General features: G+C 39.4%; 3 protein-coding genes across 5 annotated transcripts; 2 read left to right on the plus strand and 1 right to left on the minus strand.

Moving 5' to 3' along the window:
• Window positions 1-2,284: 2,284 nt before the first annotated feature.
• inpp5kb (inositol polyphosphate-5-phosphatase Kb) lies at window positions 2,285-12,994 on the plus strand. 3 transcript variants are annotated; one of them, XM_035957767.2, is made up of 14 exons: window positions 2,285-2,476; window positions 4,320-4,371; window positions 6,918-7,022; window positions 7,184-7,292; window positions 7,649-7,765; window positions 8,208-8,383; window positions 8,478-8,589; window positions 8,672-8,781; window positions 8,875-8,901; window positions 10,116-10,332; window positions 10,438-10,575; window positions 10,665-10,748; window positions 10,843-10,947; window positions 11,984-12,994. In XM_035957767.2, exons 2-14 carry the CDS (start codon window positions 4,328-4,330, stop codon window positions 12,050-12,052), a joined length of 1,413 nt encoding a protein of 470 aa, XP_035813660.1. In that variant the 5' UTR covers window positions 2,285-2,476; window positions 4,320-4,327; the 3' UTR covers window positions 12,053-12,994. The 3 variants fall into 3 exon arrangements, with proteins under 3 accessions (XP_035813660.1, XP_035813659.1, XP_023147225.2); XM_035957766.2 differs by lacking the exons at window positions 2,285-2,476; window positions 4,320-4,371 and adding an exon at window positions 5,661-6,440; XM_023291457.3 differs by lacking the exons at window positions 2,285-2,476; window positions 4,320-4,371; window positions 8,875-8,901 and adding an exon at window positions 5,678-6,440.
• A 1,845-nt stretch (window positions 12,995-14,839) lies between these two features.
• On the plus strand, window positions 14,840-20,908 carry nle1 (notchless homolog 1 (Drosophila)). The gene is made up of 13 exons (XM_023291450.3): window positions 14,840-14,977; window positions 15,651-15,827; window positions 16,220-16,440; window positions 16,592-16,671; window positions 16,777-16,853; window positions 16,942-17,039; window positions 17,797-17,989; window positions 18,116-18,251; window positions 18,338-18,384; window positions 18,476-18,678; window positions 19,429-19,588; window positions 19,683-19,753; window positions 19,850-20,908. The coding sequence occupies exons 2-13, from the start codon at window positions 15,690-15,692 to the stop codon at window positions 19,860-19,862; spliced, it is 1,437 nt and encodes a 478-aa protein (XP_023147218.1). The 5' UTR covers window positions 14,840-14,977; window positions 15,651-15,689; the 3' UTR covers window positions 19,863-20,908.
• Window positions 20,909-21,261: 353 nt separating this feature from the next.
• slc25a1a (solute carrier family 25 member 1a) lies at window positions 21,262-25,602 on the minus strand. Its single transcript, XM_023291451.3, has 9 exons — window positions 25,238-25,602; window positions 24,759-24,866; window positions 24,561-24,660; window positions 24,105-24,243; window positions 23,910-23,994; window positions 23,730-23,834; window positions 23,500-23,615; window positions 23,347-23,420; window positions 21,262-23,261 (listed from the first exon to the last, which is right to left on the minus strand). The coding sequence occupies exons 1-9, from the start codon at window positions 25,578-25,580 to the stop codon at window positions 23,147-23,149; spliced, it is 1,185 nt and encodes a 394-aa protein (XP_023147219.2). The 5' UTR covers window positions 25,581-25,602; the 3' UTR covers window positions 21,262-23,146.
• Between the last annotated feature and the right edge of the window lie 577 nt (window positions 25,603-26,179).

Consider the following 26,179-nt stretch of genomic DNA (forward strand, 5'->3'; position numbering starts at 1 on the left):
ACTGTGGTCCCATTTCTCAAAAAGCTTTGAGAAGCTTTCACACAGTAGGTTTAATACGGCAACTTACCAGTGGATTTGGACAAATTGGAAGAAATAACTGGAAGTGCAACAGCTTAGAAAGACATTCCAAATGTTGCAGCACTATACCATCTTTTATTATTTTGCTGCGTGCTGAAGTTTTGCATGCATGCTGTATGGTTAAAAGGCATTTAACACATTTTCCAAAAGGCAAATTTTACGCAATTGTGCATCAATCATCACAAATTAAACAACGCATCTACATTAAACAAATAAATTGGTAAATGTCAATATTTTTTGGAAATAAAGAGGTTAATAAAAGCCACAAAATATGCAACGTAAATATTTGTCTTTAGTGCCCCCAATGGAGTCTCAAAAACCCACACAGCAGCAGACAGCATCCACCACACACATGTAAACACAAACACTGTAGGCAGGGTAAAATTAATCAGGCTTTGGATGGCAAAGATTACTTTAAATCCTGATTATGAGGCAGAAGAGGGGCCAGGACAGAGAGCTGCTACACATTTTGGGAGATGTTGATGAGACTCTGCTCAGTGTGTGGGTGTTTGGGAGGAAATGTTTAGAATTGTAAACCTCTATGAGCTAGTACGTTTTTTTGTCTTGTGAGTAAAAACTGATAGAAATAGTTGTGATAACCTTACAGGATTCAGTCACAAATAGTGTAAATCCTGCTTTTGAGAAGTGATTTTTAGTGACTTCTTACAAATGTTTTTATTTTTGTAACAGTTTAAACCAAAATTTAAATTAAAAAAACACTTCAGAGTTCAGAAAATTCATAGTTATTGTAACTAAGTCAAGATACAGTTATGGATTTTAATAGAATACAACAATGAAGGACTGCAACCTATTTTTCTTTAATTAATAAAAGGAGGCTAATTGTTTTTCTCTTTAGTTTTTTTAGTTCTTAGTTTTTTTTAGAATAGTTCAAATGAGTAATTAGACATTTGACATGGGAAATAAACTGAAATGACTGATCCCACTTGTGTCCTTGTTACTGTAAAAAAAGCTACTTTAAAGCACCTCTGAAGCTCAATTATATTCTTTGTTGATGTATAGGTATAAAATTGGTAAGTTATGTTGTCTTTGCCAGGCCACTTACATTCTTTGTATGTGATTTAATGGATTAAATAATCATTACATTTTTTATTTGAATTTAAAATATGTGGATAGAAATATTTCTTATCTTTAAAAGGTCCAAACTTGGACCGCTTCCCCCTTTACAGAAAGCTGAGCTAGGCTATTCTAACTAGCTTTCCACTTTGGCTTTTTCTTTATTCCGCTTCTTATCTAACTCTCAGTGAGGAAGCAAATACTCCTATTTCAAAATGTCACCACTTGTCAAGCTATTTCTTTTATAAATAAGGGAACCCATAAAATTGTGGAGGCCTGTATGCAAAACGCTGACCGTGATCTTTGCAAATGTTTGAGCCAAACTGAACTAATTGCTGTTTAATGCTAAAATATTTTCATTGCAGACAACAGATATCTTATGGTTACAATTACAGCTGACAGATAGATTCAAAAAACATGCTTGGGATAATTTTGAAATTGTGTCATTACATATTTGTCCAGCAGAGCAGCTCCAACTCAGTAGTTTACAATATTCTCAGCACTGTTTGCAGTACATGTAGCAGATGCTGGTGTGGAGTAAAGTGGTGTCTTTACAGGAAGTTGCTAACTAATCTGTGAACCATATTGCTAGAAACTACATGCATTTTCATTTCAATCATTTCCCTTTTTAATGCAACTTAAAAATACTGTCTTCCTGTATATATATATATATATATATATATATATATATATATAATATATATATATATATATATATATATATATATATGTATATATAAATATATTAGAATTATTTTATTTCCTAAAGTCCAGTATTAGTCAGGATCTACTTTCAATTGCCAAAAATCACCCAATTACATTCAGAGCCTACAATGTGACAAAAATAACACACCAATGGCCAGAGTCGTTGCTCTTTAGGAGAAATGACTGATCTGTTTGTCTTTACGTTGATATAGCACACAATAAAGCAGAGCACCTTATACATTCCATACTGTTAAGAAAGTGAAGGATTATTTATGTGCATACAATGAGGCCTTTAATGTAACAAATACCATGCGTCATGCTGACATGCAACAAACAGACGTGTTCATTCATGAACACTTTCTCTCCTGGTTGTTAACCAACCTGGGATAAGAGCTTGATCCGATGTTATGCTTTAAGTCCAGCGTGGCTTGTTGAGCGAAGGACCTTGCACCAAGAAGGGGAGCAGCTGAACCAAAAAGAGAATAAAACGCTCAAACAACGGGACTCGCTGCAGGAAAACACATCCAGTCTCTTGACTCCCCTTTGGAGAATTTTGTCATCTGTGCGCACGGAGTCTGCAGCTTTTTCCAGACACCACAAGAAAGAAACACAGACAAAGGTACTGTTTTTTTCCCTTTAACTGCTTCAAGAGGCAAAGAAAACATTGTATTACAAAATTTTGAATCAAATGCACAACATTTTGGAGTCAGAAAGCTTTTCTGAACTTGATAGAGCGATTTATGTGTTTGTATACAGACAAAACTATCTCGCACAAGTGCTTAATTTACTGTCAATTATTGTATTTTGCTTGAGGAGATTTAAGTAATAGTGTCGGTGTTAAACGTTGTTGTTTTCTGGCTGCTTGGAGACAAAACAGTTCTCAAAGGCCACAACCAAAGAAGCCAATATTTATCATCAAACATTTATTTTCAGGCTAAGACTTTCAGCATTAGCACTTTTCAGCGCTATTAAGATTGGGTGTGTTGTTTCTTTTGGACAAAGCAGTTATGGTTCAAGCTGTACTAGTCGAAAGATTTATTTCTAATGGATTGGTTGGCTGTGTGTAATGCAAAAAGAGTTTCGTAGTTAAGTACACACAGAGAGAATTTTAAGTTCACTTTGCAGTCATATTCAATTCTATGACACATTTTAGCAGCTAGTGCTTTTAGTTTTTCAGCCACAAATACTGTTTTGGTTCATTACTCTCATCAAACTAGTTTTCATTTTCAGCAATAAAACTGAAAAAAGATCTGATACACCCACTGTACATTCTGCACCCACCACCAAATAGGTGGTGAATTTAGAGACTAATTTAGGAGATACATTAGGAGGTAATGTAGATCAAATAAAAAAGAGCTAAATTGTAACAGACAAAACCTGAACTTGTATTTGTTACAGTAGGTGGCTAGATTAAAAATTATGGGTCAACCAATTATCAGCCTGAGTATCGGATTCACTTTTCAGTATTTTCCTATTATTGGATTTTTTTCAAGAAATCCCCCCCAAAAAACTACATTTAAAAGACTTTGTCTCTGATGCAGCCAGCTCTCTCTACCTGTAGTCAGCCCCTTGTCTTGACCAATGTCCCGCCCACTGCACTAAGTGATTGGTTACACATCACAAGTAATAGCCCATTAACACTTCAGGATAAATGTTGAAAAGCCTCTTTTGATTAAACATGAAAAACATAAGCAAATTTATCAAAGATATTTTAACAAAGATTTTTGTTTGAGTTTGTGTTTGGCACATTTTTAAATGGAAATATTCCGTATATGTATCTACTCTACATACCATTAGCTGTCCCCTTGATCACTAATAATCGTCATCGGTATCCACCCTAAAACAACCTGGTTGACCCCCTTAGCCTAGCTCAGTCTCCACTAGGGGTCATTAACAAGCTGTTACCAATTAGAAACTTACTTTTAACTTGTAGTGCTGCCCCCAAGTGGCCAAAGAAAAGATGTAGGTTTAAGTGAACTCAGTGTCCTCACAAATGACAAGAAAGGTGTGTCTCTAGTCTGAAATGGTGGATGCTGTAGCATCCTCATAATTTTGCCACTAGCTGTAATCATGCATTAGCTCACTGACGGTAATATTTTTGTGTTTTTTTACCAAATAATTCCACTACACGTTCAATTTGGCAATATGAACAATGAAACAGCCATTATCCACCAGTAAGGTTTTGGTCAAGTTTTACTAAACATGTGATCTTCAGGGCACTGTCACTTTAACATGGCTGAAGCTAACTGTGATTAGACGTGATTAGAGCCATTTCAGAAATGACTTTCAGGCATCCCTGTCAGGTCTGGCTTTGTCTATTTTGTATATTTTTGCTGGGCTATGGTGGGTGTATGCTCCCGGTAAAGTGGCTGGAATAAGGTCAAGCATTTGTGCTCCGTGTGTGTGTGTGTTCCCTCTTTGTGTACAGTTTGTTCAAGCATATGTGTGTGTGTATCCCACAGGGGAGACAATGAGCACTGGAAGATTTCGCAGTGGTGGGAGAGACAAGTGCAGGTAAGAGCAGCAGTATTCATACAGTCATCTTCTTCTTCTTCTTTGTCTTCTAATGCATGAATAAGGAGCAGGAAGCAACAAAGAGAGTGATGAAAGTAATTGTGCAAAAAAAGCACAAAGTGCAAGAACAAAAGTCCAAAAAAAGAAGGTATAACAGAGTTGGATTGCCTAATCTTCGTAAGTAGCTTGTGGCTGCTGGTTCTGAGTCGTTGCATGGCTCTGATGAAATTAAATAGCCTCCTACTCATTATTTCTCACCAATGAACTCCTTAGTTATCCACTTAACACCTATTCTTGCTAAAGAATGTACCCCTAAGTCTGTGCATGTGACAGTTACAACAAGTGGCAGGGAGAAGTGGGACACCAATGATTAGCATTATCATTTATACATGTATTTTCTATTCCTGTCTCTTTTCCTTCATAGTATCCACCAGAGTTATGCAAATATTAGACCATTTTGGACTTTCATGATTTTTTAATTAAAGTCTTGAGCAACTCAACTTGGATTTTTAAAATAAATTTGTTATTTATTCATATGATTGAAGGGATGTTTTCAAAGTCACTATCATTCATTAAATATAATGCAATGTAATTAATGTCCATTGTTTTGCATTTCTTTGCCCACACATATACGCACTTCTTTAAAAAACAATGTGTGCAACACGAGTTTTAATCAGTCTTTACAGCTATGGTATACTTTTTGCTGTAATGTACATATTGTAGTTCAGGATATCTAAATTGTAGAAGCCAGTTTCAAGACTTCTACTTCTAATCTCTGTTATTTTTTCCAAAAAGACAGATTTTTCTAATGCTGGGTACTTAATTCTGACATTTCTAAACCTGTAAATATCCTCCCTCCGCATTTATTGTTTTGAAATCTTTAAACCGGTGACGTATGAGGCTCTGCTTGTTGATTGCTTCATGTAATGAGGTTCCAAATCTATTATGTAATTTGTCCACTATTAACTGTGCTGTAGCACTTCCTCATAAGAATTATTTAAGGTTTGTCCTGGTGAAAATAAATCCTATAAATGCATTTGCCACAGCTTCTAAAACTGCATTTAACGCCCCCACCACCTCTCTCTGGGTTTACAAAGATAACCTTTCACCCATATGAGAAGAGCCTGGATTTAGGCCAAAAGAAGCTAATGCTATTGTGCGCTGTTGTCCCTTCACTAATGCATGTGTGTAGCTGTGGGGTTACACGCATTGTTCTGTGCACAGATAGAGAGAACACTGGTGATAAACCTCTTAGGGATCTGAAGGGTTACCCAAGTCTTGCAACAATACTGGCAATGATGGAGGATCAGCCTCCAGTCCACCTCTTCCACTCCTCAGCGACTACATACACTCACAGAAAGACCCACACACTTTCACATGCCTGCCTCCTGCCTGCGATTAAACTCCAAATCTCACTCACTCTCGCCTGCATTCCTGAGTCGACCCCACTGCTGTGCCAGTCGCGTATGACCGCACAGGACTCGACCGGAGAAAGGGCTGCACCGGCACACTTCACCCTGGGCTTTTGAGTTTGGAGGACCTTAACCAGAAGCTGCGTGAAGCACATGCGGAAAGATTCGTCTAACAAGGAATCACTTCATATTACTTCCAGCAGCCTGGGCAGAGTGAAGGCCTTTCTCATCTAATGGCTGCAACCAGCTGAACCAAAAACCAAAATCTGAGGAGAAATCAAACCAAAGGCATTTATTTCACTGGATTCTGCTTGCTTGCTCTTACAGGACTGCATGTTTATTTTTGATTTAAGTTGTTTTCTGACTATTCGGGCCTTTAGGACATACAGGTGAGGACGTTCTCCGACCTTTTTGTAAAAAAATCTCACCTTCAAAGATGGACCCTTTGACAGACAGCCCCCGTGTGCGCTCAGACAGCATGAGCAGCTCAGCGTCTCAGGGCTCAAGGACGAAGATGCTTCTCCGCCAGCGGTTGTCCCAGCTGCTCACCTGCGTAGAGGACATGAGCTCTGACGATGAAGCCAGTGAAGAAGTGTCCCGCACGCTGGACGAAGCTTTTCAGCTCTGCGGCCGCTTTATTCCCACAGATGCATTCAGGTTGACGGGGGCAAATGTTAACTCATTCGTACACAGGTTCACACAGATACACGTGCAGGTGTTTGAGTTCTCAGGAAGAAACAGGGACATCTTATACTTACCTTGTTTCATCACCCTAGAGAAAGGGGCTCTATCATGAAGTAGAAGCTCTAATGTTAGCTGATTGACTCTTAAATTGAAATTTCTAGATTTGCAGTTTTTTATGTAGTTTCCAAGTAACCTGTTTTTTCAATTTCTTATTAATTGAACTGTAGAATGTTGTATTCTAAGCTGCATGTTGAAATGAGACAGTAGTAGAAAATAAAGTGGATATTTATAGATATTTGCACTCCAAAGTTGTTTGTTTCCCATAGAAAATTTTACTGAAACATTTGTATTAATAACATGCACAGTGTAGCATTATATCTGATATTTATCAGTATTTCTGCTTTTTACATCGCTTTGGTCAACTTTGATGATTACCAAACACTCTGACAGGCTGCACATGGTGACCTGGAATGTGGCCACAGCAGAGCCTCCAGAAGACGTCACCTCTTTGCTGCAACTAGATGTCCAGCCCCCCACAGACCTCTATGTGATTGGGTGAGTAGGCCAAGAAAGTGATTAATAAATAAGCAAGTATTTAATGTAGGTGCTGCAGGGGCAAAAAAAGAAGGAAAAGATGTTACAGAAGACCAAACTAACAAGATCAAATATGCCATTGTGTAACGATTTTATCCTTAGTTTGTGTTGGTGTGTATCAGTCTGCAGGAGGTAAATGCCACCCCAATCAGGTTCATCTCAGACCTGATAGCAGAGGACTCCTGGAGCCACGTCTTTATGGACACATTGGCACCCAGAGGATTTGTGAAGGTGAGAGAGGACAGAATACTAGTGTGGAACAGTATCTATGGAAGTGTATGAATTATTGTGTTTGTATGAATTAAACATATTTTAACACCGCTTACATCAAATTTGAGATTTCATTTGATGTGGTTGTATCTTTAATGCAGCATATTTGTCTTTCATATGTAAATATGTACTACATTATATTATACAACATCACAATAAAAGTTAAATTACATTTTTTGGGATTTGAAATTCAATTAAGTAGATTTTTTTAGCAGAAGAAAAGATTTTTTTTCAAAATAAAAGCACAAAACCACTGAATGGCTACAATGCTAGGCTGACTAATGAATCTCTCGCCGTCTGTCTCCGTCTGTGTCTAGGTCACATCAGTGAGGATGCAGGGTTTGCTGCTGCTGGTTTTTGCCAAACAAATTCATCTCCCCTTCATCAGAAACATCCAGACCACTTACACTCGCACTGGCATCTTTGGCTACTGGGTATGAAGTTAGAAATGGAGCGCTAGTTAGCTGTGAACCTTGTAGGCAACAGCACTATCAAACTCTGCACACCAGGAATCCCATTGGCACCAAACGTTGCAGGGTTCAGACACATTATGAAAGGCTTATTGTGCTTGTTTAGTGGAATGTGCAACAGTTTAAACAGTATGCAATCACAAACAAAGAACAATAAAAATGGTGCCAGAACACAGGGGAAAACAAAAATACACCAAAAATTTTATATTCATGTTTAAAAAGTAGGAATAAAAAGTAAGCATGTTTTAAATCGCAATTCAATATATTATATTGGAAAATATTGTAAAAACACAGTAAAATGAATCAATATTTTTACTTACAATGGCTTGTATTCATTTTTCTTGAAAGATTATATTAAAATCTTTCTTACAGACTCTTTTCTTCCCCTCTTGTGTGTCCATTTCAGGGTAACAAAGGAGGAGTGTCGGTGCGTTTCTCCTTCTATGGTCACATGGTGTGCTTCCTCAACTGCCACCTAGCAGCTCACATGAACTACTCTCTGCAGCGTGTTGATGAGTTTGAGTACATCCTGGAGGCGCAAGACTTTGACCTCTATGACACCCCACAAATCCGGGACCACAAGTCTGTGCACCCACACAGAGACACACAAACACTGTAAATTTATGCACTGTGGGTTGCTGTGCAGGTAAAATGACAGTCGATTACTGTCTCACAGGGTGGTGTTCTGGTTTGGTGATCTGAACTTCCGTATCGCAGACCATGGCTTGCACTTTCTCCGCTCGTCCATCAACAGCGGACGCCTTAATTTGCTGTGGAACAAAGACCAGGTATTGTGCCACAGAGTGAGCACATGCACACATGCATACACACAATAACGCACTCTTCTCAATGCGTGTTGTGTTCCTGCAGCTCATCATGATGAAAAAGAAGGAACCGTTCCTGCAGGAATTTGAGGAAGGACCGTTAGATTTTAAACCCACCTACAAGTTTGACCGTAACTCTGACACCTATGACACCAGGTAACATATGTTTCTGTACAAATACACACACACACACACATACTGTGCAAACTTTATTTTTTCATCTCTTGTTTCCATTTGAATTTTACACAGGGCTCCAAAGTCATGGTTGGGTTTTAAGTAAGACATTAGATTTTTTTTTTGTGTTGCATGCCCCATACTCACTTATTCCTCAGTCACTGCACTGTGAGTCTTTTGTCCCAGCACTTCTGCAATCACATCTTTAGTTGAAGCATAGTGAGCCACTAAACAGAAACCCATAGCACAGCAGCCTAAGATGTACAATGCCTTGCAAAATTATTCATAACCCTCGAACTTTTCTGCATTTTGTCACATTACAAGCACAGACTTAAATGTATTTTATTGGGATTTTATGTGATCGACCAATACAAAGTGGCATATAATTGTGAATTGGAAGGAAAATGATAACTGGTGTTCAAGACTTTTTACAAATAAAAATCTGAAATGTGTTTAGGTTTGTGCTTGTAACGTGACAAAATGTGGAAAAGTTGAAGGGGTATGAATACTTTTGCAAGTACACTGTAAACCCTGATGTTTAGATGAAGTTGGGAGAACCTCTTTCTTTGAGTCATATCCATTCCTGACACTAGCAGCATGTATGTGTCTCTCTCAGAAAGAGCACTGTGGCACTGCCCCTAACCATGTACAGACCCAGACCCCTGCAGCGTTGCAGCACCACCCTCCTCTTCCTCCTCACCTCACTCACCTGGGGGCTGCTCTCTGTCTGGTTTGGGGCCTGGTACAGGGAGCTAGACCCACCAAGGTGGGTGTCTCTATAGATACGCCCCATAAAAGTCAGAGAGGGTCCTAGATTATAGAATCTGCACTTTGAGGATTATTTACATCACACCTACTCATGTATTTACATAACCTACAATTACAATGTATATGGAGACACTGATATAAATGGACACTAACAGGTTTAGTAAACATAATAATTGCGGACATGATCTGCAAATTCATTACGCCTCCTCCTGCACTGAGCACTCAACTGTTTGTTCCTGCATAATGCATCTGTTGCTTTTCATAGTGAATTAGTACACATAAGCTGTAATACCGTGTCACGTGGTATTGTACACTCGTAGCATCCATCACTTGCTGCATGCTGCACTGTAGGTACAGCACTGCACTGCATGTGTGTGTGTCAAGTTTGTGTTCTTTAACTGCACTTGTTTCCAATACTTTCATATAAGAATTGTAAGCACTGTGACATTATTGAAAATGTGGCATATCAGGTAAGAAACAGATTAAAAAAAATGTATGCACCCTCAAATATAAATTGTGTTATCAATCCTTGCTTTTGCTTTCCTCAGTGGCAAGAAGAGGAAGCCAGCCTGGACAGATCGCATCCTCTGGCGCATCAAACCCAAAACTCTGCCATCAGAGGATGATGAGGAGGAGAAGGCATCAACTTCCACAGTTGATGGACAAGATGAGTTTCCAATCCTGGTCACCCAGGACAAGTACACCTCTGATATGAGCTATGGAGTCAGTGACCACAAGCCTGTCATTGCAACCTTCAGTCTGGATGTGAGAACAGACGCACTGTAGGACTCATAAATCTGCTGTTTCCCTACTGATACAACCGCTAAATCAGCTTTAAATTCCTTCTCTTTCTCCTTGTCCTTCCTGCAGCTGAGGAAATGTTTTGACACACCACTGGTGCACGTATCTCCTGTGGGTGTGTGGAGCGCCGACCAAGATGCACTTCTGACCTACACCATCCAAGAAGACTTCATGTCCTCCACATGGGACTGGATCGGCCTTTACAAGGTACTGGGACAGATGTAGGGTAAAAAATACAATAGGTGAAACAGCATAATACTAGATGGACTTGAACTGATGGGATTGTTGATCTGTAGGTGGGATTTAAAAGTGCGGCTGACTATGAAACCTTTGTTTGGGTCAGAGAAGACGACCTGCCAGAGATAAACGAAGTCATACAGGTGAAGTGCAAGTGAAGCTTTACTGTAATGTTTTCACCAATTCTGAATGCATGCTTCATTTACATGTATGTATGTATGTGTGTTTTGGTTGCAGAGATCTGTGGAGAAGGATGAGATTCCTCTGCTAGGTGGACAATATGTTTTGGGTTACTACAGTACAAACATGCAAAGCATCATTGGCCTCAGTGCTAGCTTCCAGGTAAGTATAGCACTAAAACATAAATAGTTATCCATTATTATATGTCATCATCTTATTATCTTTTGTTTACTTGGAAGAGAATTGTGTCATTTATGCCCTAAGGCACTCCAGTCTGTTCCCGTTAACATCCACTGTTGTAGATATTGCCAGAAATAGAAGACAGAGTTTAAGTAACCCTGAAATCTACAATGCTAAAAAGCTCAAAGCACTGATTATAGGAGTGACTTTCAGGAAATAAACCAGTAAAACAATGAAAGTTTGAAGACCACACAACATAACCTATTGTTAGGTACTACTATACTGGATATAAAGTTCATAAATGTTGGATCACTGCTCACTATTGTTCATAACGTTCACCAGTTTAGAAATTTACAAATAAAACGCATGGACACAATGCAATGCATAGGTTCAGCATGAGTGCATGACAAAATCCAAGCAAACTGCAGAGGGAAAATCCATAATTACTCATGAAGAATACTTGAAATTTGTAAAAATAAATAAATAAATAAATAAATAAATAAAAAAGTATGTATAGAAGCCATATCTTTATGAACTGGAAAGTGAAACAGACAGGTCAAGTATTCAAAAAGAAAACACTTCATGATTATTGTATGCTGGCTTGCTTTAGTGGGAGGTTTGCATCTATTTGCAACATAAAAATATTCTTTGCAGCATATGCAAGGTTTTCATACAGTCTGAGAGAAGTTGCGGGAACAATTACACCGTGACAAATACAGGAGTAAGGAGGAAGACTTCATATACAAAATGACAAATATATATTTTTAAATTTTGCAAAATGTTTATTTAATAGATTGTAGGACATGGCCCGATAAAATAAGTTGCTGCAGTAATAAATGTTTAAGTTATTTACACATTTCCAACCATGTCTATAAAAACAAAATTTTGTAAAGACTGGATTTATTGGTTCATAGCTCAGGGATAAATTCTACTCATTTAAAATAATCCAGGAGTACATAGTTGCAGTATGAAATGTGCATGTGCTGTCTTTTCCATTAAATCTTTGCTTTGTTTGCAGATCCTGGAGTCAAAACGTGCTGTCATGGAAGGCCTTGTTCCTGAGGATATCAATGGCTTCAACAAATAAGAGCAAATTCACTTCAGTACCCCATTTCATTCCTCTCTTTTGCAATTTGTTTCAGACTTTAAAATGCCCCAAGATTAACTCCATCATCTACATGATAAGATGACTCAATTACTAAATAATGGCCACCACTCTGTGCCCAACACATGGACTTGGAACTTCACTTTGTTGTTTCTTAGTTTGCCTTTGGGGTTCAGATTCACTTATAAAAATAAATCACTCTAATGAGTGGCCTGCCTGCCTGCCTGTCTACAGGCCCTTTTATTCTATTAGAGCAAAAAAAAACAAAAAACAAACAATACATGAATGAATATGCCAAACTACACAGCTGCTAGAAAACAAAAAATGCAGTTTTGTTTTTTTAGTAGTGGACATGCATTGCAGGTCAATACATTATAGAACTTGGTCAAATAATATTTTAATACGTTTCTATGTTTTGGTTTGCTCTGCATTAGTGTCAGTGCAGGAGATATGATAAATTGATATGCCAATCATAGGACACAGGAAAATTTCCCATTGATGCAGGTTGTTTTATCTTATGAATGCTGTCTTAAGGAAGAAAGATGCATCTGGTAATTGAGTTTTTAAATTATTTCTGTGGGATATTTGACCCACTATTGAACCCAAGTATCTTTGAGAGGTGAGAGGAACGCACATTGATTTCTCATCCAGCATTTAATATTAGATGTGGATATTGATGTGGACTTGTTTTGAGTCAGATAGCGCTTTGTCTGAACTATGTGTAATGTATTTGCAATACTGTAAGGCTAATGTGTATCATGACGGACACTGAGGCAGTGAACAGAATAATGATTATATTGTGATTTTTCATAGATTTAAGGATTTGAATTATGTATCTATCTTGTTCTAAACTGTAGTTTCTCAACACAAGGTGTCTTTTCATTTCCAATAAAAACAGATGATTGTGGTCAAAGCCAAACAAAAGCCTGATATTTGTGTTCTTAATATGTGCCTGTTTGTTTTTCCCTAATTCATGTTCTCAAAAACGACCAGCAGAGGTCCTTATGTGTTACCAAATTATTGTTTTACATTAATCAATAACTTGGAAGCCTACAACGTGTTTAAGAAAATGCGACTTTGCATTGCTACTTTTTGTTCTTGGCTGTGTGTATCACTTGTATGAAGTGACATTATAGTGTGTAAAACCATCTACCAGCAACAAACAATATTCATCATTATCATACTGCTTTACAATCTGCAGGGTTTTCAGGCTATTCATTTTACCATCAGTAGAAAAATAAACTACTTACATGCAATGTAAGTATATTTAGAGATTATTAGCCTTTATCGGTGTGGCTAAAAAAGTTCATGTAATATTGTACTACATATTGGAATACACAATATTTACCAAATGGTCTCTACTCTACTTTAGACAACATGCTCACCAAGATACCTGCAGTAATGTGACAGATAACCAAGCACTGTCTTGTAAGTGCATAAATCAAAGTAAAGAGAGGAAAAAAGAGTGAGAGAAATTCTAGTTACATCCCTTCTTGTGTCATCATTGCTGTAGATTTCTGATGTGTCTAGGCTGAACCTGAGAAATGGCAGAATTGTTTCTATATTGAATTACCACAAGTCATTCACTAACTTTCAGTCTGTAAAATGCATCTTTGTTAAGTGTAACTTTTATTAAAGGTCAGCTTAAAATGCAACTTTACTCAAATGACATGATGTCACAGATGGCAAGAGAAAGGCAAGAACAGAAACTGGCATGCTGGATGCTGTCATGTCAGTCAGGGCTGTAGCCAGATGCTTGAATGTTCACAACTCCACAGACAATCTGCTTCATAATGCTCTGGATGTTTGTGTCCAGCAGTGTGGTCCTGTCATTCAAAGTGTCTGCCAGCATGCCCAAGGCCTTCAGGAAGAGCAGGTCACAAGTCAGCATGGACACCCTAACTATCTCTATACCTGGTAGATATGTGGCACTGACTGAATGATGGTCTGGATTATCATTTCCAGTTTAGTTGATTGAGATGGTGTGTTTCGGAAAAACATATCCTTAAAAGAATTGACAGAATTCAACAAGTTATTGCATGTTGCATTTTTATATGTGTATCTTGTGGTTGAGAGTTAGCAGAGTCCTGCTTTTTCTCCCCTAGAAGGCTTTAATCACTTGGCTGTTAATAGTTTCCTACAAATATAGTCAACCTGATTTTCAAAACAGCGCCACCAGCCTATTGACTCTATGATGTGGTTGAAAGCGGTACTGCAGGACGTTTCCCTTAAACTCATTGAAGGTTTCATTCCATCTCCGAAGGCATGATATGAAAACATCACACAACTGGTAAAACGCTGTAATGTAAGTTCAGCTTTACTGTGCAGTATTTCAGTGCAAACATAAAGAAACCTGTCATTTCATTTCTTATAAAAGGTATAAACGTACAACGAGAATGACAGATTATACTTTAGGACTACCACCTTTGACGTTTTTCTCTTTCAGCTTGAAACTGAATTCGAGTTGATCATTTTAAGAACTGTTGAGATACACCCAGAGCAAAGACCAACTCCAGAAAGCTAATATTGTTAACAGGAAAACCTAAATATTTCGATTTTATATAGGAATAATTGTTAGAGATAGAAATATATATATCCTTCATTTAGTCAGTTTTGAAATGAAGATTATTATTATTATTATTATTATTATTATTATTATTATTATTATTATTATTATTATTATTATTATTATTATTATTATTATTATTATCAAAAGCACGTATTCTATCGAGCAGCGAATTTACAGAAATGTAATACTGGTGGAGATGTGTAAAGGGGTCTCCCACAATTCATTGCACGAGTCCGCTCACTTGTCATGACAACTTCTGCTTGAAGGTTTATCTTTCCTTGAAAGGCTCTTCGGTGCTACACACGTGGAAAGCCTTAGCACTTCGCTACCGGCTAAAGGTAAAGTTTTAGTACATTTATTTGTCAGTTCAGTGTTTTATATAACTGGTAGAAGTTGTGTGAACGAGTAGCGGGTATTCTGCTGTAATGTAATCGGCGCTAAAAATGTTTTTCATGCTTAAATTGCTAGCTAACGGCAGGCTAGCAGGGTTAGCATTGGTTAGGTTGGCATAGGCTTGCTAACCCACTAAACAGTTGGTTTCAGGTGATATACTTTGCTTTTAAACATTGCTCTACCACGTGTTGTTCCCTGTTAGATTTTACGTTAAAACTGGTTAGTTAAGGCAATGGAGATAGTGTCTGTAGGTTAGCTAGCAGCAATGTTGACTTCATAGCTAAACTGAGAAGTGACAGCACCTGGTGGGGAACCACATCCATTTAAAAGGACGGACAGCAAACATTTTACAAAGAAATAATAAAATGTTTAAGCAAATACAGCATCATGGTTTAGGCTTTAAGTGAGGCAGCATCTATGAGCTTCGACCATTTTAATATAATGTAGCTTTTCAGTTTGCTGTCTTAAAGGACGGGACTGTTTTGCAGCAGATCTGCCAAAAAAAAAAAAAAAAGAGAAACCATTTTTACCTGTTGCTTTTATGGCATTTCTGAAATAATTTCTTTATAGTCTTGCATTAAGTAACTATAATACTGAATTTCCTGTGTTTGTGTAAAGATCTGTTATAGTTTGGTTTGGATCTAAACCAAACAGAAGATGACAACCGAGGACGTGGAGCGGCTGCTTATCCAATTTCAGGATGAGAATGGAGAGGTTCTGGGTTCACCGTTTGACGTGCCTCTAGACATCACTCCAGACAAACTACAGCTCGTCTGCAATGCACTGCTGCAGAAGGTAACCTGCCATTGTATAGCACAAATAAGTCATGACTTGATTATACTCTTCTTCATATGAGGCATCTCAGTCACATTTGTACATCCATCTGTAGTAATCACACTTTAATGGTGTCAAACATTCTAAGAGTGAACAGTACTGTAGAGATATCATTTGAAGTAGTTTTAAACACATTGTGATAATTTATTGTGATAAATGACACCAAATGCTGATTTCATTAATCTTGAATCAATAAGCACTCAAACATCCCTCCAAAAATGTATTATTTCTCTTACATCTCACAGACCAAACACTGGTTTCTGTTTCAACCTTTCTTAGACATAGACAGTCATTACACCAATCTGAAGCTTAAAGTCTAGTAACTGTCCTCCTTTTGCTGTTGTCCACTGTAGGATGAGCCGGTGCCACTGGCATTCTTTGTGCGTGGAGAGGCTGAGGTGGTGTCCAGTCTGGGGTCATGTGTTAAGGCTCTGGAGGTTGAGACTGAACAAGTTCTGCCAGTAGTGTACCAGCCTCAGGCCGTGTTCAGGGTTCGAGCTGTGTCCCGTTGCACCAGCACACTACAGGGACACACAGAAGCTGTCATCTCCACTGCCTTCAGCCCCACTGGCAAGTGAGTAACTCTGATACAGAAGTAACAGCTGTTAGCTTTTTATTGCCTTTATTTCAGCAATCTGTATGATATAGCAACACGTAGAGGAGCTGATACTATAAACTGGGAAGATTTAGACAGCTTCTAATTCATTTGTCCTTATTTGTTTCAGATATCTGGCCAGCGGATCAGGTGACACCACGGTACGGTTTTGGGACTTGACAACTGAAACACCACACCATACTGCCAGAGGTATACAATCTCTTCTATGAGACAGCATGTTCTGATTCTTATCAATATACAATTGATTGATTGATGGTTTTAGACACCACTGAACTGTGTTCTGCTTCACCTAAGGACATACACACTGGGTACTGAGCATCGCCTGGTCACCTGATGGCAAGAAGCTGGCTTCAGGGTGCAAGAACAGTCAGGTGTGCTTCAAACATACACGTCTCTTTAATTTTTAAGATGTGTTTCATGAATGTGAAGTATTTATTTTTTGTTTTGGTTTTTCTGTAGATCTGTCTTTGGGATCCAGTGACAGGTTCACAGATTGGGAAGACTTTGACTGGACATACAAAGTGGATCACTTGGCTCTGCTGGGAACCTCTTCATCTGTGAGCACTTGGTTCATCACTTTTTATAAACAGCTGACCTAAAGTCCTTTCCATACACAACATTTTACATCTAAATTAGTAAATTACAACGCCTATAGGACTTTTCAGAGAGGATATTTTGTCATGCTATGCTTGGAAAAATAGGAAATTATAAAATGGCTGAATTTCTGTAAGCTGCTGTAGTTTAAGAATACTGCTTCACTGTCACTCCTGTCTGGGAGAATTGACCAATAAGGAGTCACTGTCAAGTCAGTGTAGCACTTACACCATTTCCTGCAGAACACTTAGCAATAATTGACCTACACTGACTGTACACTAAAATGTTTTTGATTGAGAGTCTAAATAAAATTGTAACTTCTTAATTTTATTCTAGAAATTAGATCATTGATTGAACAACAAAAAATCCAGACTTGCAAAATAACCTTAGTCCAAAAATAGAGACCTCATATGGGATGCAAGTGTTACCGTTTAAACAGCAAAATGGTTTTAAAGACTAATCCACTTTTTCATGCCCACAAATAAAACTTTATTTAATTGCTGAAATCCCGAAAGTTTTCATGTGCTGTAGTGGATATGTTTGAAGAAAAACTAAATGATAGTAACAATCACACTGAGCTACAAAAGCTAATGGAAGAGAGATTTAACTGAGCATACCATTAGCTTTCTATAGTGTACATGCATTGTCTGGTTTTTAAATTGGGACCAGCTTAAATATTGTGCTCTGATTGTTGTGTCTAATTTTCCCCTTTCCTTTCAGTAACCCAGAGTGTCGGTACCTGGCCAGTAGCTCCAAGGACGGCTCCATACGTGTCTGGGATACTGTGTTGGGACGCTGTGAGAAGATTCTAACTGGACACACTCAGTCAGTCACCTGTGTGAAATGGGGAGGAGATGGACTCCTTTACACTTCTTCCCAGGACAGGACAGTCAAAGTGTGGAGAGCAAAAGATGTAAGTTTGTGTGTATATAGCTCAGACACTGCAATGTTTGTCATCAGAGATACATGGTGTTAAAAGAGAGGGAGGACACAACTGCTTCATCAAAGACAAAATATGTGTTTATGTCTGTTGATGTAGGGGGTCCAGTGCAGGACTCTGCAGGGCCATGCACACTGGGTGAACACTCTGGCTCTCAGCACAGACTATGTCCTGCGTACTGGAGCTTTTGAACCTGCAACTGCCACAATCAACCCCCAGGATCTCACTGGATCATGTAAGGCCTGCTGCTCTTTTGGGATTTTGACTTAGATGTTTGGAAGAGGATGTCTTCATCTAACAAGTGTTGTTGTTTTTTCTCAGTGGACGAACTAAAGGAGAAAGCCTTGCAGAGATACAATAAAGTCAGAGTACGTATTGCTTATAGTAATGCATTAAAGTATATATTTCCTTCTGACACCTGCCTGTCTCAGCGCTCTTACTCATGTCTTTATGTTTCAGGGTTCTGCTCCAGAGCGCTTGGTGTCTGGTTCAGATGATTTCACCTTGTTCCTGTGGAATCCTGCACAAGAGAAGAAGCCTTTAGCCAGGATGACCGGACACAGCGCTCTAGTCAATGAAGTGCTCTTCTCCCCAGACACCAGGCTGCTTGCCTCTGCCTCATTCGACAAGTCCATTAAAATCTGGGATGGACGCACTGGAAAGTAAGAAGCGCCGATTTTACAGATTTTAAAACTGATAGGTAAAATCTCTCCTCCAGTTCTTGCTGAAGAATCGGCAAGCTGTGTTGACCGCATCTCCCAAAACATTTTCTCCTTCTGCTCTTGTTTTTTTTTTTTTTTTTATCACTGTAAAATATTTTTAACATTACAGCAAGCTGTTGCCCTACAGTCTTCATGTTGTTTACATCTTCTTTCTGATGAGATCATGTGAGGTGGCACACTACTTTGATTGCTCCTTCTGCCATGATAATCTTAATAATATCCTGTTGTGTGGTGCGCCAGTGTTTGCAAATCTTTTAGGAGTGTACATGTTTCAGTGTGTGTGATGCATCTGATTTGACAGTCTGTTAGGATTTTTAAACTCCTGAAGTGTGAACCCAGATTTAGAGCAATGCAACTTATTTCTAATTGATGGGTCATTTCATATAAAATCAAACAAATCTGTAAAACATTCCCACTCGACTGCCTCAAAATCTGTTGGATCGGCCTTGCAAAATTTTTCCTTCATTCTATGAATAATTTTAAATATATTAAAACTATTTTACAAAATAATCTGATTCTGAGGGGCCTGATTGGAAGTACTGAGTGATTTTTCGTGAAATGAGCCTGGTCAGAGATCATAACTGAATCTGCATGTGATACTGCTGTTGTCCAGGAGATGGTGCTGTAAGACTGAGATGTGTAGCTTCACTGTGTGAAAACGTCTCTCCCTGATTGTCTACTTGCCTACAGATACTTGATGTCCCTGCGTGGCCATGTGGGGTCTGTGTATCAAGTGGCATGGTCAGCAGATAGCAGACTGCTTGTCAGTGGCAGCAGTGACAGCACACTTAAAGTGTGGGATGTAAAGACTGGAAAGCTTAACATGGACCTCCCTGGTCATGCTGACGAGGTGAGGGAAAGAAAGGCATCATAGGATTCATATTTTCCTGATAGTCTGTGTTGATTGTGTTTTTCCTGAATCACCTCGCTTTCTGTCTGTGCAGGTTTATGCTGTGGACTGGAGTCCTGATGGACAGAGAGTGGCCAGTGGTGGGAAAGACAAATGTCTCAGAATGTGAGTGTGAGGCCAAGGAGCCTTTATCTTACTCCTTCAGGATGAATAAATAGCAGTGTTTCCTCACACCTAAACCTTGTGTGTTTCCATTTCCAGATGGCGAAGATAGCCACATGTCTGCTGTCTTTCCTGACGTTGGCGGAGGATTTGACACCTTCTGCTCTCAAGAAGCCTGACAGCTGGAGTAAAGGGTGACTAAACTGCACCTAATCACCCGTTTATCTGTCAACAATAGCATTGTGTCGAGGAACTCAAGTCAGGTCATGATGCGACTTCCCTCTCTTGCTTTAAATCCCATGTGGGAATATTGCCAATATTAATATGTAAAACTGTTCAACCTAATGGGACATTTAAAATGAGAGGCATCCATCCATTGAGATTATTGCAGGTAGAGGGTGTAGTATAATACGTATTTCAGTATTAGCATCTGATTCAAAAGGGCAGCCATTCGTGCATATGCTTGTGTTGCAATACCTATGGACACAAAAGGCTCACAAAGTTATGTATTTCTTAAAACGTAACCTAATGCAGTGTGTATAGATTTCAGTTTTAGAATTAATTTGAAATGTAGATGGATACATATATTTAATCGTGAATTGACAGATTTGACTTCACAGAACATCAGAAAAAACTTAGCAGCATGTTTGTCCCTTCATTCACCTTAAGCCTTACTACATGAACTATATACTGTAGGTGACAGGTGGAGCAGGAAGGCAACAGGTGGGAGTACTAATACCTTCCTCTGTGATGTTAATGCCGACGTTGCTCGCCCCGCTCCTTCAGCCTTTAATCTCCTCTGTCCTACGGTCAGCAAAGCTTCAACCTGCAGATTTTTCTGCGTCTGTGGTGACGCCAAGTGTCACAAGCACTTAGTCGCATCCCATCGTGAAAACAGCCCATTCATCATTCCAGTGGCACTAAAAAAATAATTTTGGATTACTTTCCAGAGATCAGGTCACACTTAACTGCTATCATAAGAATCAGCTTTAAATTAAGTAGTAATTCATGGCCTTAAGTAAGTTTTAGAGCTGTGTTAGTTTTGGGTCTGTATTTGCTCAAATCAACAGGTTTGTGTTGAAAAGTCAAATCCTAAAATATGTAACAGCAATTCTTGCTGTTTTGTCACTGTACAAATAAATATTTTAAAAATTTAAACTTTTTTTTTTTCATACATCATGAGAGCAGTACTTTTGCCCCTTTTTGTATGCGCCAAAGAGGTAATTGCATAATACTGGTAGTTTTTAGAGACAATCTGAAGTGTCACGTTAAAAAGCAATTCTTTGTGTGCAGAAGTTTACTTAAATCCATCCACCTTACAGCTGGGATAGTTAGATGTCAGATGCAGCTGTTACTGTTGTAAATAAGAATAGAAAAAGTTGAATTATGCTTCATCAAATTTGCTGTGGAGTTAAATCAAGAAATTAACTGCACTCACTGCTTGGCACAAAGGGTCACAGTCAGTTTTTTTTCTTAGTCTGATGTCTCTAGTACAGAATGATACAATAAGGTTTGATTATCACAAGTTTATTAGTATTTGATCATGTAAATCATATTTGCAGAACGGATGTTTTTCAACAATATTTCCTCGAACGTCATTTTGGTTTTTCTTCAACACAAAAGTCACCTTCAATCTGCCCAACGGGATTTGTATCATGAATGATCACGAAAAATCTGACGACAGACACACATTGCTGTTGAAATGTTTCTGAAAAGCAGCAAAGCGTGGATGCACAAAGATTCTGTAAGTAAAATATGCTCAAGTTGGTTAAAACAATATTCTGTTGCTCTTAAAGTGTAGCTAATAAAGATTTCCTGCTATCAGGGATATTACATTGGAGATTCTACAAATGTAGTTTGGCAAAGTGGACTGAAAGGCTTCTGTTCAAGGCTGTGTGGTGCCACTAGGTCAGTCAGAAGTCAAAGCCTTTTATCAAAACTAGTTACCTGTCATGTGGTTGAGGCTCTGACATATGTAATCGTAGTTTAATAGACAGTACTGTGCGACGTTTTAGGCACTCTGTATGTTTTGATTCTTAAGTCCTGCAACAGATTATTTGCATTCATGCCATTATTCTGAAAAACATCCTTGCTTTTAGTGCCTAAAACCTGCAGTACTGTATATTAACAGAATTAGAAGAGCAAGTTATCTATGTTATCAGTTACAAAAAGCTCATGAAGCAGGTTAGCTTGAGGTAAACAAAGAATAATAAAGTGACGTATCTTATTAGAGGACAGTCTATTTGATGACTGATTTAGTAAACAGAAGAAAACCACTGAAAACTCAAGGACATTAAAGTAATATGGCTTACAAACTGGGACATCTTTTCACGTTGTTATTTCTGATACAGTAGAAGTGAATTCACTTTTATTTTGTAGGCTGCACACCATCACCTGGTTGAAAATGGAAGTGTTAGCCAAACTGAAGGACTAAAGAAAGCAGTACTGGACAAATATGCACAAGTGAATCCTTTATGTGCAGCAGCAGCTATCTACTGAATACCTCTGTGACTTGTATGATGGTAATTTCCCAGAATAACAACATACCACAAGCTCACAAACTTCTATTAGATAAACTGAGTCAGATCTGCCACTATATTAAGACTATGTTAAAATTGTGCTACATATGGATATCAGATTAACAAACTCCTGCAGACCAGTTTGTGTCGCCTCGGCAAACCTGCAAGAAACTGCTGGATGCCACATCAACCCTCATGCAGCAATACTCTGTCATCAGCAGCAGCCATAAAATGCACAATGAACAGCATCTAACGTTCATCACCGAGACACAGCAAAGGAAACACTGTGGAAGTTTTAGTGTGACGATACCACAAGCACAGCCTGGTAAGCAATTACAACACTAGGATGTGTTGAAGTACTGAACAGACATTTGAAAGTACTACAAAAAGCTTGTTTGCGTCCTCTGTTCTTTGCTCACTATAGTACGTACTTAGTGAATCGAAAGACACGTTTATGGTTTCGGTACAAAATGTTCACAACGTGTACAGTAACAACAGTCATAGAAAGCTTAAACATATATCCCTTTTTCAACCTGTTTGTCCCTTCTCTTCTTTCCTAAGCTGAATATCTAAATATTGTCATGTTTCTGGGAATGAGACTCAGGAAACTGAGCCTTCAAGTTTGGTCAGGTGCATGGAGCGCTTTTCTCTTTAACTAGCAGCTGTCACTTTGTTTTTTTTTTATCGTTGTGTTTGGAGTAAGTCCTGCAAATCATTTAATTTATGTAACAGTGTGGACACTGGTCGATAAGGAGACGAGTCATCTGCTCAGAGCAATGCAGAGCCAGTATGAACTAGAATAGAGGTGTTTGGTTGTGCGTAGCATGAGGCACTGGTCTGTGCTTCCCCCCTGGACCTCTGTCACCGTCAGGCCGGTCTACTGGGTCTTCCACACGTTGTTGAGTAGTTTGACAACTTCCTCATAGATGACGAAGACTATGGCCACGTCCAGGCACACACGGCCAAGCCTGGGAACTGTTCCTTTGTAGAATCTGCAGGAAGAGCAAGATGAGCTGAGTTAAACAGCATATCTACACCAGGAAAACCTAAAGCAGGAGCAGGATGTGGGTCACTTACGCCTGTGGTCCTTCATGCTTCAAGATCTGGAAGGCACAGTCCACTGTGCTTTTGTAGCGGTACGCCTCCAAACCCTACACAGAAAGCAAGAGTGTTTTACAAACGACAAACCCAGACGACAGCAGTAAAATCATCAGTAGGTGTGTTTCCTACCTGCATCCTGGTCTTTACAACATCGAGAGGTGTATTTCCAAAAACACTAGCTGCTCCTGCTGTCGCGCCGAACATCGCTGTGACGATTGGGTGCATTTCTTTTCTGGGGTCGTCGCCTTAGAGGCCACATCCAACACGAACGGAAAGAAGGAAATCGAGGGAAAATTCATCATTCAACAGGACAGAAAAAGGTAATCAAAGTTGTTCTGCTGTTCTGAATCTTTTCTCACCTTTGTACCAATTGCGAAGCGCGTTCATGACATAAAATCGAATGGCTTGATTGGTTCCTTGTTTAAGCACAGTCGCTGTCAGACCTTGATATGTTCCCCTCACACCTAAATGAGTTAAACAGGTTATGAATATTTAAGGAACATAGCCTCTAGATGCATCTTTCCATCCTCATCTCTTACCCTGTTCTCTGATAATCTCGCTGACTCCGTGAAAGAAGCCTCTGTAGCGAGGATGGAGGGAACACTGGTCGTGGATCATCTTCACCTGCAAGATGCATGTAAATCCATTCTATCAGACTATTTTACTTCAAATTGGTACCAATTTAAGAGACCTGGAAGGAGCTTCCTCCAGCAAAAACAACCATCTCCACTAACCTTGAGTGTCTCCATGGGGCAGACGACTAAAATGGCCTCCGCTATCCCGGCTCCCAAACCGCATACGAGGCTCCGTGTGTTGTCTAGTCGACCTGTGGCGTCTCGCATGGGATTGCTGAGCATCTCAAACGTGCCAAACCTGCGGAAAAAGGTGGAAAATTAAAGAAATTAGGAGTCAAAGTAAACCATGCATAGTTTCTCAAATGTAAGGATTTGCTGGTTTTCCTTAAACCATAACAAAATAATCATAAGTCATACATTCAGTTGGCTTTAATTTACATTTAACGTTGCGTAAACATATTCAACATCAGGCAGCTGTTTATTTTAAAGTCAGCAACACTGCAGATGTGTGATGCTGCAAACCAGAATTATGCAATTGGCAAATGTACCTGTATATATCTGTTTTGTGCATGTTTACATTCAATCTGTATGTCTATGTCATGCATGCATCTTCACCTGACTGCAGATTTGGGTATCGATCCATAGAGCAGGGAGCTGAGACCTCTATACAACCCTCTGAGCCCGTGATCCTGCACTGTCAGCTTCACGCAGTCACCTACACCAGACATCCAGAAGTGAGTAACCCAGCAGAAGACTACCACATACATCCTACAATCACCTCCCCCCTCTGTCATACATGTCCCAGTGACCTACCGATCCCTCTGTACCGCGGTGGGTTTGCTCTTTCATCTAGCTGCAGCTGGGTCTTCACATACTCTGTGGGGAAGGTGATACAGATCTCTATTCCTCCTGCAATGCCACCTGAGTGAGGGGGAGAAGAGGAGAGGATTTGTTGACTCATTGTGCAGAACTGGAGCTTGCCAGTGTTATTTGGAAATAAAAGATGCACTGATTGCAGATCTGTGCTGATGATGATGCAGCATAGAGCTTGTAGCATTTACGTGTTCATTTAGAGGATCTGAATGAGGGTGTAGTGATAAATAGAGAAAAGGCTCTAATGCGTGCGGCTACATCATGCATCTGCTGTAGCATCACTGCTGGCTGACTGACCCAGATCTGCATGGGTAGCCTTAATGGGCGACAGATTGAGATTAAAGCTGCGTGCGTGTGTGTGTGTGTAGCAGCGAGCAATGAGATACTATGAGGTGGAAATCCATGGTGCAAAAATCAACCTGCAAGGATGGCCTTTCCGGGATGCGTGATTTTCCTCCCTCCGATCGCTGCGGCCGCCAGGTTCCTCCGCGCCGAGTACGAGCGGTGGTGCTCCGGCAGAGAGCCCAGCCCAGGCGCGGCTGCAGCGGCGGAGAGACGCTGCGATGGAGGCTGGTGACGGGGAGCCGAGCTCGGGCATCCTCTCCGGGCTCCGCAGCTCTCGCACGGCCCCTCACACACCGAGAACGGCTTCAGCAGCGAGGACATCTTCCGCAAATCTCGGTGGCGACGCTTCGTTCGCACAATGTCAGACGGACAACAACAACACGGGGAGGCGCACCAATGTGGCGGCGCAGGGAGCATCAATATTCAAATAGCGGTCAGGTGATGGGGCAGGCCATTGGCTCAGCACGCTGCCCAAAGCGCTAATTCCGTCACGTGACATTACGTGACTCCCGTCGACCAATGACATGGAAGATGCTGCTTTATTGATGTGGTGAGGCAAATTTGTAGTGTCACCGTAGACTGAATGTTGTAATCAACTGAGCGCAAGTATGATAAAAAATGTGCTTTATTTCCCTGTTTTTACATTATACAGTACTTTAAATGAAGTGCGCTCTGTAATAGAGGTTTACTGTCACTTTCAAAAGGATAAATCAATATTCTCACCTAAATAAAGGTGAATATGGCACATTGTCAGCCACAATTTAAAAGTAAATTTTAGCAGCAAATAATGTGAGTAAATAATAAAATAATGTTAAAGCATGTGTATAAAAACAGTGCAAGTTAAGGACATTGTGCCATAGTGGTACAACAGCATGCTAGAATAAACATCAAATACAGACCAGTGTGCAGAGATATGCAGTTTGGGTGTGTAGGTATGTAATAATGAGGCTTGTGGCATGTGCACTTATAAAGTGTAAATAATAGTATAAATTTGCAAAATATTGCAATAATAACAG

Source organism: Amphiprion ocellaris, chromosome 14, assembly GCF_022539595.1.
Source record: "Amphiprion ocellaris isolate individual 3 ecotype Okinawa chromosome 14, ASM2253959v1, whole genome shotgun sequence".
Taxonomy (NCBI): Eukaryota; Metazoa; Chordata; class Actinopteri; family Pomacentridae; genus Amphiprion; species Amphiprion ocellaris.